General features: G+C 47.7%; 1 protein-coding gene and 1 long non-coding RNA gene across 2 annotated transcripts; one reads left to right on the top strand and one right to left on the bottom strand.

Annotated features, from left to right (window-relative positions):
- Nucleotides 1–2,881: 2,881 nt before the first annotated feature.
- Nucleotides 2,882–3,513, top strand: LOC138673950 (uncharacterized). The gene is made up of 3 exons (XR_011320387.1): nt 2,882–2,914; nt 2,999–3,143; nt 3,224–3,513. It is a non-coding gene; the product is annotated as an uncharacterized lncRNA (long non-coding RNA).
- A 1,362-nt stretch (nt 3,514–4,875) lies between these two features.
- Nucleotides 4,876–10,738, bottom strand: LOC138675520 (uncharacterized). Its single transcript, XM_069763841.1, has 5 exons — nt 10,612–10,738; nt 7,212–7,314; nt 6,679–6,794; nt 6,411–6,557; nt 4,876–6,022 (listed from the first exon to the last, which is right to left on the bottom strand). The coding sequence occupies exons 2-5, from the start codon at nt 7,293–7,295 to the stop codon at nt 5,104–5,106; spliced, it is 1,266 nt and encodes a 421-aa protein (XP_069619942.1). The 5' UTR covers nt 7,296–7,314; nt 10,612–10,738; the 3' UTR covers nt 4,876–5,103.
- Nucleotides 10,739–16,173: the final 5,435 nt, after the last annotated feature.

Here is a 16,173-nt window from a genome sequence, read left to right as displayed (position 1 = left end):
TGCTCCCTCCAAGTCGTTGCAGCAGGCTCAGCTCGATGGGAGCAGTATTTCCCATTGAACTGTCCCTGCTGCAATGTACTATTTCCACCATGAAATGTCCCCTATGGTCATTGGTGAACAGTGGTTACGGGCCCATTCCCCTAATAAACTTAGTTATATACCCCTATTCTCCCCTAAACTTAATTGTCATTGGTGGCCAGTGTATGATCATTGGTGGCCAGTGTATAATTATTTACATTGGTGGCTAGTGTATTAACATTGGTGGCCAGTGTATAATTATTTACATTGGTGGCCAGTGTTTAATAATTATCATTGGTGGCCAGTGGAACGGATATGTAAATTATTATTTATTTTCATTGGTGGACAGTGGAATAAATAATAATAAAAAGTACAATTTCATTGGTGGCCAGTGGTTACCTTATAATTACCTGTCCCCGGCGATCGCCACCTAAAATAAAAAAAAATAAAAAAAACCCATACTCACCTAAACGCCCAATTCCACGATTCCCTTGTCATAAAAAATTAAAATAACAAACCACAACGTATACCTACCCTCCGCAGCATCCAATTAAACGATTGTCCCGCGATGATCTGGAGTTTAGAGCAGCCACATAACATGCGGCTGCTCTAAACCGCGGCCGCTGATACAATGAACGGGATCGTAAAGCGATCCCGTTAATTGTATACCGAGTTCTCCCGAACGCAGCTCGCGCTGTTCGGGGGAACTCGTTCGGCAGTCACTGCAGCTGCGCGGACTCTCCGGCTGACCGGAGGTGAACTCTGGAGCGTGGGAAAATTTTCCCATGCTATCAGTTCATCTCCGTTCAGCCGGTGAGGCTGCGCAGAGATGATATATGTCATCTGCAGTAATGTTTACAATGGGACAGGTGCAATTGCACCTGTTCCATTGTAAACCATTTTTTTTTTAACCCTTCCAATACCCAAATAATAAAATATGGTCAAAAACTCTGTGTCTTTATTTCATTAATACACTACGTGGCTGGGCAATATACGAAATTGATGGGCAATATACTACGTGGCTGGGCAATATACTACGTGAATGGGTAATATACTACGTGGATGGGCAATATACTACGTGGCTGGGCAATATACTACGTGAATGGGTAATATACTACGTGGATGGGCAATATACTACGTGGCTGGGCAATATACTACGTGAATGGGTAATATACTACGTAGATGGGCAATATAGTATGTGAATGGGTAATATACTATGTGGATGGGCAATATACTATGTCAATGGGTAATATACTACGTGAATGGGTAATATACTACGTGGCTGGGCAATATACTACGTGAATGGGTAATATACTACGTGGATGGGCAATATACTATGTGGCTGGGCAATATACTACGTGGCTGGGCAATATACAAAATGGATGGGCAATATACTATATTTTGTATATTGCCCATCCACGTAGTATATTGCCCATCCACATAGTATATTGCCCATTTACGTAGTATATTACCCATTCACGTAGTATATTGGCCATCAACGTAGTATATTCCACGTAGTATATTGCCCATCCACGTAGTATATTGCCCATTCACGTAGTATATTGGCCATCCACATAGTATATTCCACGTAGTATATTGCCCATTCACGTAGTATATTGCCCATTCACGTAGTATATTGCCCATCCACGTAGTATATTGCCCATCCACGTAGTATATTGCCCATTCACGTAGTATATTGGCCATCCACGTAGTATATTCCACGTAGTATATTGCCCATCCACGTAGTATATTGGCCATCCACGTAGTATATTCCACGTAGTATATTGCCCATTCACGTAGTATATTGGCCATCAACGTAGTATATTCCACGTAGTATATTGCCCATTCACGTAGTATATTGCCCATCCACGTAGTATATTGCCCATCCACGTAGTATATTGCCCATCCACGTAGTATATTGCCCATCCACGTAGTATATTGCCCATTCACGTAGTATATTGCCCATCCACGTAGTATATTGCCCATTCACGTAGTATATTGGCCATCCACATAGTATATTCCACGTAGTATATTGCCCATCCACGTAGTATATTGCCCATTCACGTAGTATATTGGCCATCAACGTAGTATATTCCACGTAGTATATTGCCCATTCACGTAGTATATTGCCCATCCACGTAGTATATTGCCCATCAACGTAGTATATTCCACGTAGTATATTGCCCATTCACGTAGTATATTGGCCATCCACGTAGTATATTCCACGTAGTATATTGCCCATCCACGTAGTATATTGCCCATTCACGTAGTATATTGGCCATCAAAGTAGTATATTCCACGTAGTATATTGCCCATTCACGTAGTATATTGCCCATCCACGTAGTATATTGCCCATTCACGTAGTATATTGGCCATCAACATAGTATATTCCACGTAGTATATTGCCCATTCACGTAGTATATTGCCCATCCACGTAGTATATTGCCCATTCACGTAGTATATTGCCCATTCACGTAGTATATTGGCCATTCACGTAGTATATTGGCCATAAACATAGGGCAATATACTACGTGGAATATACTACGTGGATGGGTAATATATAGTACGTGGATGGGCAATATACTTCATGGCTGGCCAATATACTAAGTGCCTGTGCAATATACTACGTGGCTGATCACTATGTTATGTTGCTGCGATGTATGCTACTATATCTAAAATATGCAAATGTACATAACCGTGTATTTATTGTTGGCCACAATTAATTTCAATTTTTTTTACTTGTTGTCCTTTTTTATGAAGATTGAACAACACCCTGAGGTCTGGGACCGGTCAAGTGAAAAGTACAAGGGGGCAAAACGTGATGCCTGGCCCAAAATAGTAACCGCTCTCTTTCCACAGTGGCCGAATCTCCCAACACAGCAGCAAACACAGATTTGTAAGTATAAATTTATTTCCTTTTTTTAAAAAAAGTAAGAAGAATTGATTTGTATTGTTTTATTTAAAAATTTTAAATTTGCAGTGGGCGATGTGAAGACGAGATGGCGGTCTGTCACAGACAGATATCTTAAATCACTCAAGACTCCGAGTGGCAGCTCGCCGCCAAGGAAGAGGGTGCCCTATGGAGACCAGCTGAAGTTCATATTGGGAAGCCGGAGTTTGAGGAGGTAGATAATATAAAGAAATAGTGTTGCTTGACGTAATGATTTGTATTTTTGTAACCTGTGTTTTATTTTTGGGTCTGCAGAACAGAAAGCAACATCTCTGCCCAAACACCTCCGGACCTTACCGATGGTGACACCACGGTGGACAGTATTGGAGAGGAAGTAGAAGACAGCATAATGAACAGCCAAGAATCTCCGGGGAACATGTCTTTGTCCGGAAGGTCACCCGAAATAAGTGATTCCCTTGGAGAACATGACGTTGCAGCAAATACCACAACTTCTACTTCCTCTGACGCTGGTGCAAACTCTGGTGGCGGTGTGTCGAGGCACATGGGGAGGGGGGCTGCTTCTGTCCGTCCCGTGGCAGTGAAAAGACCGGTGCAACAGAAGACCAAACAAGGTCAAATTATAGAACAATTAACGAGTAAAACGCTCAATCTTCTTGATAATTCTTCTAAGCAAGATGAGCATGACAAATTTGGGTCATTTTTGGCAGACCGTGTTAGAACACTGCCACGGGACAAGCAGCAAATGTTCGTTACAGCTGTCAATTGTCTGTTAATGGCAATTGATGACACACCAACCCTACCCCCTGCTCCACAAGTAATGACAGGTATTTTCAACGTTTTCAGCAACCCCATTATGCCTCCACCACCACCACCACCACCAGCTGCTGCATCGCAGCGTTACGGACAGGCGGCAACATACAGGGCCAATCAAGTAGATGCGTACAGTGGCCATACACCTGTACCTAGTTCAACTGGCCATCGTTCCAGTATGCCCAATAGCAGTGTCTACTCCCAACCTGACTTATTTAATGATATGGGCTACCAACCGGAATACCATCAATTTTGAGTTTTGATATCTCATCCTATTTCAGTAGAGACGGGAGTGTATTGAATGTTAAACCGTTGAGTTCATGACCAAATCTTACAAAAGTTCTTTAAAGGGAACCTGTCACCACGAAAATCGCGGGTGAGGTAAGCCCACCGTCATCAGGGGCTTATCTACAGCATTCTGTAATGCTGTAGATAAGCCCCCGATGTTATCAGAAAAAGACGTTATGTTATACTCAACCACAGGCGGTCTCGCTGCTGGTCAGGTCAGATTGGCGTCTCCGGTCCACTGCGGCGCCTCCTATCTTCTTTCCATGAAGTCCTCTTCTGATCTTCAGCCACGGCTCCGGCGCAGTCGTACTTTGCTCTGCCCTGTTGAGGGCAGAGGATAGTACTGCAGTGCGCAGGTGCCGGAAAGGTCATAGGCACGGCGCCTGCGCACTGCAGTACTATCCTCTGCCCTCAACAGGGCCGAGCAAAGTACACCTGTGCTGGAGCCGTTGCTGAAGATCAGAAGAGGAAGTCATGGAAAGAAGATAGGAGGCGCCGCAGTGGACCGGAGACGCCAATCTGACCTGACCAGCAGCGAGAGCGCCTGTGGTTGAGTATAACATAACGTCTTTTTCTCCTTTTTCTGATAACATCGGGGGCTTATCTACAGCATTACAGAAGTGGGCTTACCTCACCCGTGATTTTTGGGGTGACAGGTTCCCTTTAAGTTTTGTTATAAAATGTAAGTTCATATACATTAAAAAAAGTTTCTTTAATGTAATTAATTTTTCTTTTACTTTATTAAAAAAAATTATTTTAACTACTCAGATTTCTTATTATCATAAAAATAAGAAGCTCGGAAATGGGATCTGATTAAGCAACGGTAAACAATAACAACATGGAAACGATTATTGTTTAAATAATATTTTTTATTTATTAGCAATGTTTACAATTAGATTAATTAAAAAGGGGCCTTGGTAGATAGGGATTTGGCGACGGTTGATAGGGATTACGCCTCACATTTTCACAGGTGTTAGCATCTGTGCCGTACAGACTGGTTCATTAGTGGATAGGGTTCAGCCGTCATATGTTCTGTGCTGTTATATCTCACGTCCAGTCTTGGGCCTTGATTCTGTTTAGGCATCAGATCTTCTCTGCAGTTCTGGCAGCTCAACACCGGCACAAGAGTATTGCCAGTGCACGGCACCTTCAGGACTCATGAAGTAGTCTGCAAAGGTTTCTCTCACACGCACACCCGTGTTACATTGCCTTCCTTGACCAAAGTTGTCCACTGCATCTAATTCTGACACCTGTAATTCCTCAACTACCTCAGTGCTGTATTCCCGAGCATAGTTGTGGAGCACACAGCATGCCTTTATCACAGTGTCCACGGTCTCCGGATCTAACTGGATGGCAGTGTGAAAGATCCTCCACCGACTACACATGATCCCGAAGGTACATTCCACATATCTTCGTGCACGGCTCAGCCTATAATTAAAAATCCTCCGCCGGTCATCCAGTGCTCTTCGTGGGTATGGGCGCAGCAGGTGGGGCTTCAAGGGAAATGCCTCATCCGATACCATCACAAAGGGTACTGGATGTGTGGAACCTGGCAAAGGTCTAGGGGCTGGGAGCGTGCCGCCATCTCGAAGAATTTGAAGTCCAATCTGTGATAATTGCAACACCCGAGAATCCCCAGTACTACCATAGGCACCAACGTCGATGGCAACAAACTTGTAATGTGCGTCAGCCACCGCCATCAAGACCACTGAAAAATACTTCTTATAATTAAAGAAGCGTGATCCTGATCTTGGTGGCTTTAGCACTCTCACATGTTTGCCATCAACAGCACCTACGCAGTTGGGGAAATTGGCCACAGTTTGAAAGCCTGCTGCAACCTGCAGCCAAGTCTCCTCGGTTGGGCAAGGCATCACGATGGGCCGCAACTTCTGCCAGATGACGGTACATGTGCACCGTACAATTTGCGAGATGGTCGATTTGCCAACCCTAAATTGGAGGTGCAGGGATGTGTAGCTCTCTCCTGTGGCTAAAAACCTGAAGAAAGAAAAAAAAAATTTAGAAAACCTACCAACACAAATTGTGTTGCAAGATAAAACATCCACATCATGGCCACTAGCGTTATGGGGACACAGGCAGCATTGCAGCAGCATTATGAGGGAAACAGGGTGCACTCGCAGCATTGGGGCAGCATTATGAGGTAAACGGTACACTCGCAGCATTGGGGCAGCATTATGAGGGAAACGGTGCACTCGCAGCATAGCGGCAGCATTATGAGGGAACCGGTGCACTCGCAGCATTGCGGTAGCATTATGAGGGAAACTGGCAGCATTATGGGGGCACTCGCAGCATAGCGGCAGCATTACGGATTAAACAGGCAGCATTTGTGGCAGCATTTAGGGGTGCACTAGCAGCAAGGCCTTACCGCAAGGTGATGAGCAGCCTTTCTTCTGCAGAGATCGCTCTTCGCATGACCGTATCTTCGTAAGTGAGGTGTGGACCAAGAAGAATTAGAAGACGATCAAATGCCTCAATGGAAAGACGGCAAAACTGAGAAAATTTATCTGGAAAGCTGAAAATAAAAAGGAACATAAAACTTTAATTTTAAACACACACATAATGTATGTTGTATATATCAAAAAAAGGTACAAAGAAACACAGCTGTCAATATACCATTTCTCACTATATCTTACCTCCTTAAATCACGATAAAGAACATGGAAGTGTCCCTTTTCCTCCCGTTCATGAATGATGGGATGAACCCACATCCTTTTTTGCCGTCTGCTATCCCTTCTTCTCCGCGATTGCTCCTATGGGAGAATATAGTATGTGTTATTACATGGAACTGTACAACACATGTTATACAGCTGGCAAGGCTGGGTTCACATTGCGTTCCCCCAGTCCGTTTTGACGGACTTCGTAACACCGCTGCATAATGCGGTGAAACGTAGTCTGCTAGCGCCACCATTGACTCCTATGTCTGACATCACTAGCCATGTGCCGTCATTTGAGTGACGGTCGGACCTCTAGACTCTGACTGCAGCGTTTCCGTGTCTGTCACTGCTAGCGCAGATGTAGCTAGCAGATGCTCCATCTGCGTTAGTGATGTGCCAAAGTCAGCACTTGCGTTGCAGCAGACCGTGAACGTATGTGTTGAACGGGCTGCTGTACACATTGTGAACCCAGCCTAATACGGAAAGTTTTCACATCTAATGACATTTTCTTACCAGCTCGCTGTAGTGGTGCAGCAAAAGTAGTGCCGTATGCAACAGTAGGCAGTTCTGTTCTGGAGTTAGACGATGGTGCGGCATCTTGAATTCAACAAGGAAGCTAAATGGTGAAGAGGGGTTGGACCAGGAAATGAACTCATGGGTTTTTTTTTTCAACCAACTTTATCTGCTGTAAAAAACGCATAAAAAACGCACAAAAAACGCATGTAAAAAAACGCATAAAAAACGCACAAAAAACGCACAAAAAATGCATGCGGTTTTCCTGGGAGTGGTGCCAATTTCTCCTCAGGAAAATCTCAGGAAAATTCTGCACAAAAAACCTGACGTGTGCACATAGCCTAAACGGCATAACGAGAAAAAAACTTGAAACACCATAATGACTTTTTTTTTGGTCGCCGCAACATTGCAATAAAGGCCGGGATCACACACGCGAGAAATACGTCCGAGTCTCGCATGGTAATACCCGGCATTGCCACTGTCACTCAGGAGCGGAGCGTGCGGCCGCATGTATTGCTATGCGGCCGCACTCTCCGCTCCTGAGTGACGGCGGCAATGCCGGGTATTACCATGCGAGACACGGACATATTTCTCGCATGTGTGATCCCGGCCAAAATGAAATAAAAGGTGATCAAAACATGGTATCCACGCCAAAATGGCATAAGAACGTCCCGCCAAAACAAAAAAAATTCCCAACGGCGATGTGGATGGAAAAATAAATAAGTTATGGGAAGGAAATTTTTTTTTTTTTTAAAAAAAAGGAAAACCGCCCGAGGGTTAAAACACTCCTAGGTGCATGCATGGAAAAAATCTGTGGTTGTCTGATCTACAAAAATGATCACCAGTAAATAAAACGGGACGCAGAAGAGATTGGCGCAGAATATTGTACACACTGGGATTAAGGGGAAAATTCTTGCATATAAATGTCACATATAAATAAATGTGTAATCAGATGTCATATTTAGTCTGCGGCTCAATATTACTGCAAAAAAAGCACATGACAGGATTCATATATATCTATATACAATAAAGGTCCTTCTATCTACTGGGATTTAGCATTCGTATATAGAGCAGGATAAATCCAAGTCGGCTAAAGGACCTGGTCCCTCTGACAACCAGGAAATAGCGGACTCTGTGTGAGGCCGGTTTCACACGTCAGTGGCTCCGGTATGTGAGGTGACAGTTTCCTCACGTACCGGAGCCACTGACACACGTACACACATTAAAATCAATGCATCTGTGCAGATGTCATTGATTTTTTGCGGACCGTGTCTCCATGTGCCAAACACGGAGACATGTCAGTGTTCGTGGGAGCGCACGGATTACTCGGACCCATTAAAGTCAATGGGTCCATGTAAAACACATACAGCACACGGATGTTGTCCGTGTGCCGTGCAGTGGACAGCGCTACATTAAGCGCTGTCCCCCCCACTGGTGCTGAATCCGCCATTCATATCTTCCCTGCAGCAGCGTTTGCTGTAGAGAAGATATGAATAATAGTGTGTAAAATCCAGATCCAGGTCCCCACCCCCCTCCCACCCCCTGTGCGCCCCCCCCCCCCACTGTGATTAAAATACTCACCCAGCTCCCGGCTCCCTCGCAGCGTCCTGTCCTGGCCGCACCTTGTACTGTATGAGCGGTCACGTGGGGCTGCTCATTTACAGTAATGAATATGCGGCTCCACCCCTATGGGCGGTGGAGCCGCATATTCATTACTGTAAATGAGCGGCCCCACGTGACCGCTCATACAGTACAAGGTGCGGCCAGGACAGGACGCTACGAGGGAGCCGCGAGCTGGGTGAGTATTTTAATCACAGCGAGGAGGGGCGCACAGGGGTGGGGACCTGGATCTGGATTTTACACACTATTATTCATATCTTCTCCACAGCAAACGCTGCTGCAGGGAAGATATGAATGGGGCTTCAGCACAATGCAGGGGACAGCGCTAAACTTTAGCGCTGCCTCCGGCACGGTGCATGTGGTACCCAGTGGGCACACGTGTGCCACACTGATGTGCTACAGAAACGCACCAGCACACGGACACAGATAATTCCGGTACCGATTTTTCCGGTACCGGAATTATCTGGACGTGTGAGACTGGCCTGAGAAAGCTAAATCCCAGTGCACAGAGGGACCTGGTCCTTTAACCTACTAGATCTAGTATTAAAACACTCACAGGCACCTGGACCTTTAGCCGACTGGGATTTAGCTTTCTCACAGAGAGCAGGCTAAATCCAAGTCGGCAGAAGGATTAGGTCCATTTGGCCAATAGTTATAGTATTGACCCCTTCACAACGCATGATGTAGTTACGTCATATATCATAAAAATATAAGAAAAAAAAAATATCACTTTTGCTCCATTTAAAAAAAATAAATTGGAAATTTGGAATTGACGTGTTCAGAAAGGTCTGACCAATCAAAATGTAAAATAATCTGATCAGTAAACGGCACAAAGAGAAAAAAACTCGAAACGCCATGATGACTTTTTTTGGTTGCCACAACATTGCAATAAAATGAAATAGGAGGTGATCAAAACATGGTATCCGCGCCAAAATGGTATCAATAAGAACGTCCCGCCAAAATAAAAAAAAAAATACCAAAAGGCGATGTGGATGAAAAAATAAGTTATGGGAAGGAAAAAAAATGTTAAAAAATGGAAAATGGCCTGAGGGTTAAAACACTCCTAGGTGCATGCATGGAAAAAATCTGTGGTTGTGTAATCTACAAATATGATCACCAGTAAATAAAATGCTACGCGGATCAGATTGGCGCAGAATATTGTACACACTGGGATTAAGGGGAAAATTCTTGTGTATAATTGTCACGTATAAATAAATGTGTAATCAGATGTCATATCTAGGCTGCAGCTCAAAAAATGACATGACAGTATTGATATATATCTATATACAATAAGTGTCATTCTATCTACTGGGATTTAGCATTCTTATATAGAGCAGGATAAATCCAAGCCGGCTAAAGGACCTGGTCCCTCTGCCAACTAGGAAATAGCCGACTCTGTGTGAGAAAGCTAAATCCCAGTGCACAGAAGGACCAGGGCGTTTAGCCGACTGGGATTTAGCCACAACCGTATACTCAGTACCAATCAGCTGCTCTTGTCTAGACTGGTGCTGAGCCTTAGAGGGATGACGTCACGGGAAGAGCGGAGTCTCTACAGTGCAGAGCTTCCACTCAGTTCCAAGCACGCATGCGCGGGCGTTCGCCCGCTGTCAATGACAAAGTTGACATTGCTCCTGCTCCTTCTACACGCCTCCTACATAACTGCCCCTGCGCATGCGCCAGCATCTACCCACGGCCATGACAACTGGTGATCACCCACGTGATACGGTACTGAAGATGACGCACTTCCGGTGTCACGTGTCCACCCGCGCTCTATAAATACCTGCCACGTGCATCGTCATGCTGGCTAAAAGCGCGCCAATCGTACGTCAGAGCAAGGTAAGAGCTGTTGTACGCCGTGATTGGTTTGGGAAGCTTGACATTTCTCTATGGCCCGTTGCCAGCTTCCATCATGCATTCAACTGTATCAGCGTGATGCTTGCCCCCACAGATGAAATCCATGATGGAGGAGAGCTTCCGGTGACGTCTATGCACGTCAGTCATTGCGCGCCACACTATTGAGGAGAAGCGGGGAAATAGGGGATAGGAGAGCAATGTGTTTTTTTATTTTTATTACTTCATTGTGTTCTCTACCTGGAAGGCGGTATGTGTAGGTTCTGCAGTGTGCACTGTGTGTAGGTTCTGCAGTGTGCACTGTGTGTGGCTCTGCAGTGTGTACTGTGTGTGCGTGGGGTCTCTGCATTGTGTTCTTCCTTAAGCCTTAGTATTTTGCTCTGGGGGAGGGCTGTACATTAGCTCTGCAGGGAGCCCCGTATTGCTGGCTCTGCATTGTGTACTGTGTGGGTCGGGGACGGCTCTGTGGGGACCCTCTGCATTCATTATGCCCCACGCTGCTGAGGAGCAGGGGGGAGGGATAGGTGAGAATTGTACTTAACTTATTTTTTAAACTGTGTTTACAACTGTGCCACGGCTACCTTGTTCATTATGTCTATATGCAGTGGGGGCTCTGCTAAAAATGTCTATGCCCCGTGGGGGCTTCTGCTAAATATGTCTATGTGCCGTGGGGGCTTCTGCTAAATATGTCTATGTGCCGTGGGGGCTTCTGCTAAATATGTCTATGTGCCGTGGGGGCTTCTGCAAAATGTCTATGCCGTGGGGGCCTCTGTTAAAAATGTCTGCGCTGTGGGGGCTCTGTTAAAAATGTCTGCGCTGTGGGGGCTCTGTTAAAAATGTCTGCGCTGTGGGGGCTCTGTTAAAAATGTCTGCGCTGTGGGGGCTCTGTTAAAAATGTCTGCGCTGTGGGGGCTCTGTTAAAAATGTCTGCGCTGTGGGGGCTCTGTTAAAAATGTCTGCGCTGTGGGGGCTCTGTTAAAAATGTCTGCGCTGTGGGGGCTCTGTTAAAAATGTCTGCGCTGTGGGGGCTCTGTTAAAAATGTCTGCGCTGTGGGGGCTCTGTTAAAAATGTCTGCGCTGTGGGGGCTCTGTTAAAAATGTCTGCGCTGTGGGGGCTCTGTTAAAAATGTCTGCGCTGTGGGGGCTCTGTTAAAAATGTCTGCGCTGTGGGGGCTCTGTTAAAAATGTCTGCGCTGTGGGGGCTCTGTTAAAAATGTCTGCGCTGTGGGGGATTTGTTAAAAATGTCTGCGCTGTGGGGGCTCTGTTAAAAATGTCTGCGCTGTGGGGGCTCTGTTAAAAATGTCTGCGCTGTGGGGGCTCTGTTAAAAATGTCTGCGCTGTGGGGGCTCTGTTAAAAATGTCTGCGCTGTTGGGGCTCTGTTAAAAATGTCTGCGCTGTTGGGGCTCTGTTAAAAATGTCTGCGCTGTTGGGGCTCTGTTAAAAATGTCTGCGCTGTTGGGGCTCTGTTAAAAATGTCTGCGCTGTTGGGGCTCTGTTAAAAATGTCTGCGCTGTGGGGGCTCTGTTAAAAATGTCTGCGCTGTGGGGGCTCTGTTAAAAATGTCTGCGCTGTGGGGGCTCTGTTAAAAATGTCTGCGCTGTGGGGGCTCTGTTAAAAATGTCTATGCGCTGTGGGGGCTCTGTTAAAAATGTCTATGCGCTGTGGGGGCTCTGTTAAAAATGTCTATGCGCTGTGGGGGCTCTGTTAAAAATGTCTATGCGCTGTGGGGGCTCTGTTAAAAATGTCTATGCGCTGTGGGGGCTCTGTTAAAAATGTCTATGCGCTGTGGGGGCTCTGTTAAAAATGTCTATGCGCTGTGGGGGCTCTGTTAAAAATGTCTATGCGCTGTGGGGGCTCTGTTAAAAATGTCTATGCGCTGTGGGGGCTCTGTTAAAAATGTCTATGCGCTGTGGGGGCTCTGTTAAAAATGTCTATGCGCTGTGGGGGCTCTGTTAAAAATGTCTATGCGCTGTGGGGGCTCTGTTAAAAATGTCTATGCGCTGTGGGGGCTCTGTTAAAAATGTCTATGCGCTGTGGGGGCTCTGTTAAAAATGTCTATGCGCTGTGGGGGCTCTGTTAAAAATGTCTATGCGCTGTGGGGGCTCTGTTAAAAATGTCTATGCGCTGTGGGGGCTCTGTTAAAAATGTCTATGCGCTGTGGGGGCTCTGTTAAAAATGTCTATGCGCTGTGGGGGCTCTGTTAAAAATGTCTATGCGCTGTGGGGGCTCTGTTAAAAATGTCTATGCGCTGTGGGGGCTCTGTTAAAAATGTCTATGCGCTGTGGGGGCTCTGTTAAAAATGTCTAAATGCTGTGGGGGCTCTGTTAAAAATGTCTAAATGCTGTGGGGACCCTCTGCATTGCCTGCGCTCTGTGGGGGGGGGGACCCTCTGCATTGCCTGCGCTATGTGGGGGGTTATAAAACCTTGTCCATGGTTTGGGATTTTACCATCATTTAAATTACCAAATTAATTTGTTTTTAAAATTGTATTAGAACATATTATGGCCTGAATAAAACATTTTAGCCATGAACAGCTTGTCTGTTTTCTATTGCTTATATTTTAATCTGTATGGGAAATGCTGTGTTGACAGGTAAGTCAGGTAAGAGGACAGAAGTGCATGCTCATTTGGAGCATGGAGTTGTGTAGTGGCTCCTCACTTTTCTACAAAGTATCAAGTCCTAAATGTTCAAGTACAGAGCAGAGGGTTGAAAACTAGCTCTTCATTCCTATGGGTGCCTCACCATTTACACAAAGTTAGCCATCACTTGTGCCCCTTCCTTATGCCTGGTTTAAACTAGTGCCTCTGTCTACTACCTAGCCAGCATTTGAGCCTCAGCCTTATGCTCAGCCAGCACTTGTGCTCCTGCCTTATGCTCAGCCAGCACTTGTGCCCCTGCCTTATGCCTAGCCAGCACTTGTGCCGCTGCCTTATGCCTAGGCAGCACTTGTGCCCCTGCGTTATGCCTAGCCAGCACTTGTGCTCCTGCCTTATGCCCAGCCAGCACTTGTGCCCCCGCCTTATGCCTAGCCCGCACTTGTGCCCCTGCATTACCTGCGCTCTGTGGGGGGACCCTCTGCATTACCTGCGCTCTGTGTGGGGACCCTCTGCATTGCCTGCGCTCTGTGTGGGGACCCTCTGCATTGCCTGAGCTCTGTGGGGGGACCCTCTGCATTGCCTGCGCTCTGTGTTGGGACCCTCTGCATTGCCTGCGCTCTGTGTTGGGACCCTCTGCATTGCCTGCGCTCTGTGGGGGGGGGCCCTCTGCATTGCCTGCGCTCTGTGGGGGGGGACCCTCTGCATTGCCTGCGCTCTGTGGGGGGGGGACCCTCTGCATTGCCTGCGCTCTGTGGGGGGGGGACCCTCTGCATTGCCTGCGCTCTGTGGGGGGGGACCCTCTGCATTGCCTGCGCTCTGTGGGGGGACCCTCTGCATTGCCTGCGCTCTGTGGGGGGACCCTCTGCATTGCCTGCGCTCTGTGGGGGGACCCTCTGCATTGCCTGCGCTCTGTGGGGGGACCTTCTGCATTGCCTGCGCTCTGTGGGGGGACCCCTCTGCATTGCCTGCGCTCTGTGGGGGGACCCCTCTGCATTGCCTGCGCTCTGTGGGGGGGGGGGACCCTCTGCATTGCCTGCGCTCTGTGGGGGGGGGGGACCCTCTGCATTGCCTGCGCTCTGTGGGGGGGGGGACCCTCTGCATTGCCTGCGCTCTGTGGGGGGGGGGGGACCCTCTGCATTGCCTGCGCTCTGTGGGGGGGGACCCTCTGCATTGCCTGCGCTCTGTGGGGGGGGGACCCTCTGCATTGCCTGCGCTCTGTGGGGGGGACCCTCTGCATTGCCTGCGCTCTGTGGGGGGGGACTCTACATTGCCTGCGCTCTGTGGGGGGGACCCTCTGCATTGCCTGCGCTCTGTGGGGGGGACTCTGCATTGCCTGCGCTCTGTGGGGGGGGGGGGGACCCTCTGCATTGCCTGCGCTATGTGGGGGTTATAAAGCCTTGTCCATGGTTTGGGATTTTACCATCATTTAAATTACCAAATTAATTTGTTTTTAAAATTGTATTAGAACATATTATGGCCTGAATAAAACATTTTAGCCATGAACAGCTTGTCTGTTTTCTATTGCTTATATTTTAATCTGTATGGGAAATGCTGTGTTGACAGGTAAGTCAGGTAAGAGGACAGAAGTGCATGCTCATTTGGAGCATGGAGTTGTGTAGTGGCTCCTCACTTTTCTACAAAGTATCAAGTCCTAAATGTTCAAGTACAGAGCAGAGGGTTGAAAACTAGCTCTTCATTCCTATGGGTGCCTCACCATTTACACAAAGTTAGCCATCACTTGTGCCCCTTCCTTATGCCTGGTTTAAACTTGTGCCTCTGTCTACTACCTAGCCAGCACTTAAGCCTCAGCCTTGAGCCTAGCCAGCACTTGTGCTCCTGCCTTATGCCCAGCCAGCACTTGTGCTCCTGCCTTATGCCCAGCCAGCACTTGTGGCCCTGCCTTATGCCTAGCCAGCACTTGTGGCCCTGCCTTATGCCTAGCCAGCGCTTGTGGCCCTGCCTTATGCCTAGCCAGCGCTTGTGGCCCTGCCTTATGCCTAGCCAGCGCTTGTGGCCCTGCCTTATGCCTAGCCAGCGCTTGTGGCCCTGCCTTATGCCTAGCCAGCGCTTGTGGCCCTGCCTTATGCCTAGCCAGCGCTTGTGGCCCTGCCTTATGCCTAGCCAGCGCTTGTGGCCCTGCCTTATGCCTAGCCAGCGCTTGTGGCCCTGCCTTATGCCTAGCCAGCGCTTGTGGCCCTGCCTTATGCCTAGCCAGCGCTTGTGGCCCTGCCTTATGCCTAGCCAGCGCTTGTGGCCCTGCCTTATGCCTAGCCAGCGCTTGTGGTACAGAGTAGAGGGGTGAAAGCTAGCTCTTCACCCCTAAGGGTGCCTATCCCTTTATGCAAAGAGTGCAAAGAGTTAGCCGTATGCATTATGTGTAGCCAGCACTTGTACCCCTGCCTTATGCCTAGCCAGCACTTGTGCCCCTGCCTTATGCCTAGCCAGCGCTTGTGGCCCTGCCTTATGCCTAGCCAGCGCTTGTGGCCCTGCCTTATGCCTAGCCAGCCCTTGTGCCCCTGCCTTATGCCTAGCCAGCGCTTGTGGCCCTGCCTTATGCCTAGCCAGCGCTTGTGGCCCTGCCTTATGCCTAGCCAGCACTTGTGCCCCTGCCTTATGCCTAGCCAGCACTTGTGCCCCTGCCTTATGCCTAGCCAGCACTTTTGAGCCCCTTGCATTATTGTTTTTTTGTCTTTAGCTTCATGTTGGTTATGCACACAGGGCAGGCTTTACGCTCTTCGCTCTTGTCCCGTCTGAATGCACATGCACGACTGTAATTGGGGACGAAGGCATTACCCATTTACGGAGGACAGACAAGATGTGCCTGGTCGCTTGGAGCATGGGGGTTATGGAGTGGCTCCGCACTGTACAACGAAGTACAGAGTAGAGGGGTGA

Source organism: Ranitomeya imitator, chromosome 4 (assembly GCF_032444005.1).
Source record: "Ranitomeya imitator isolate aRanImi1 chromosome 4, aRanImi1.pri, whole genome shotgun sequence".
NCBI classification, from domain to species: domain Eukaryota; kingdom Metazoa; phylum Chordata; class Amphibia; order Anura; family Dendrobatidae; genus Ranitomeya; species Ranitomeya imitator.
Note: the sequence above shows the minus strand (reverse complement) of the source record. Positions and strands in the feature narration are given on the sequence as shown.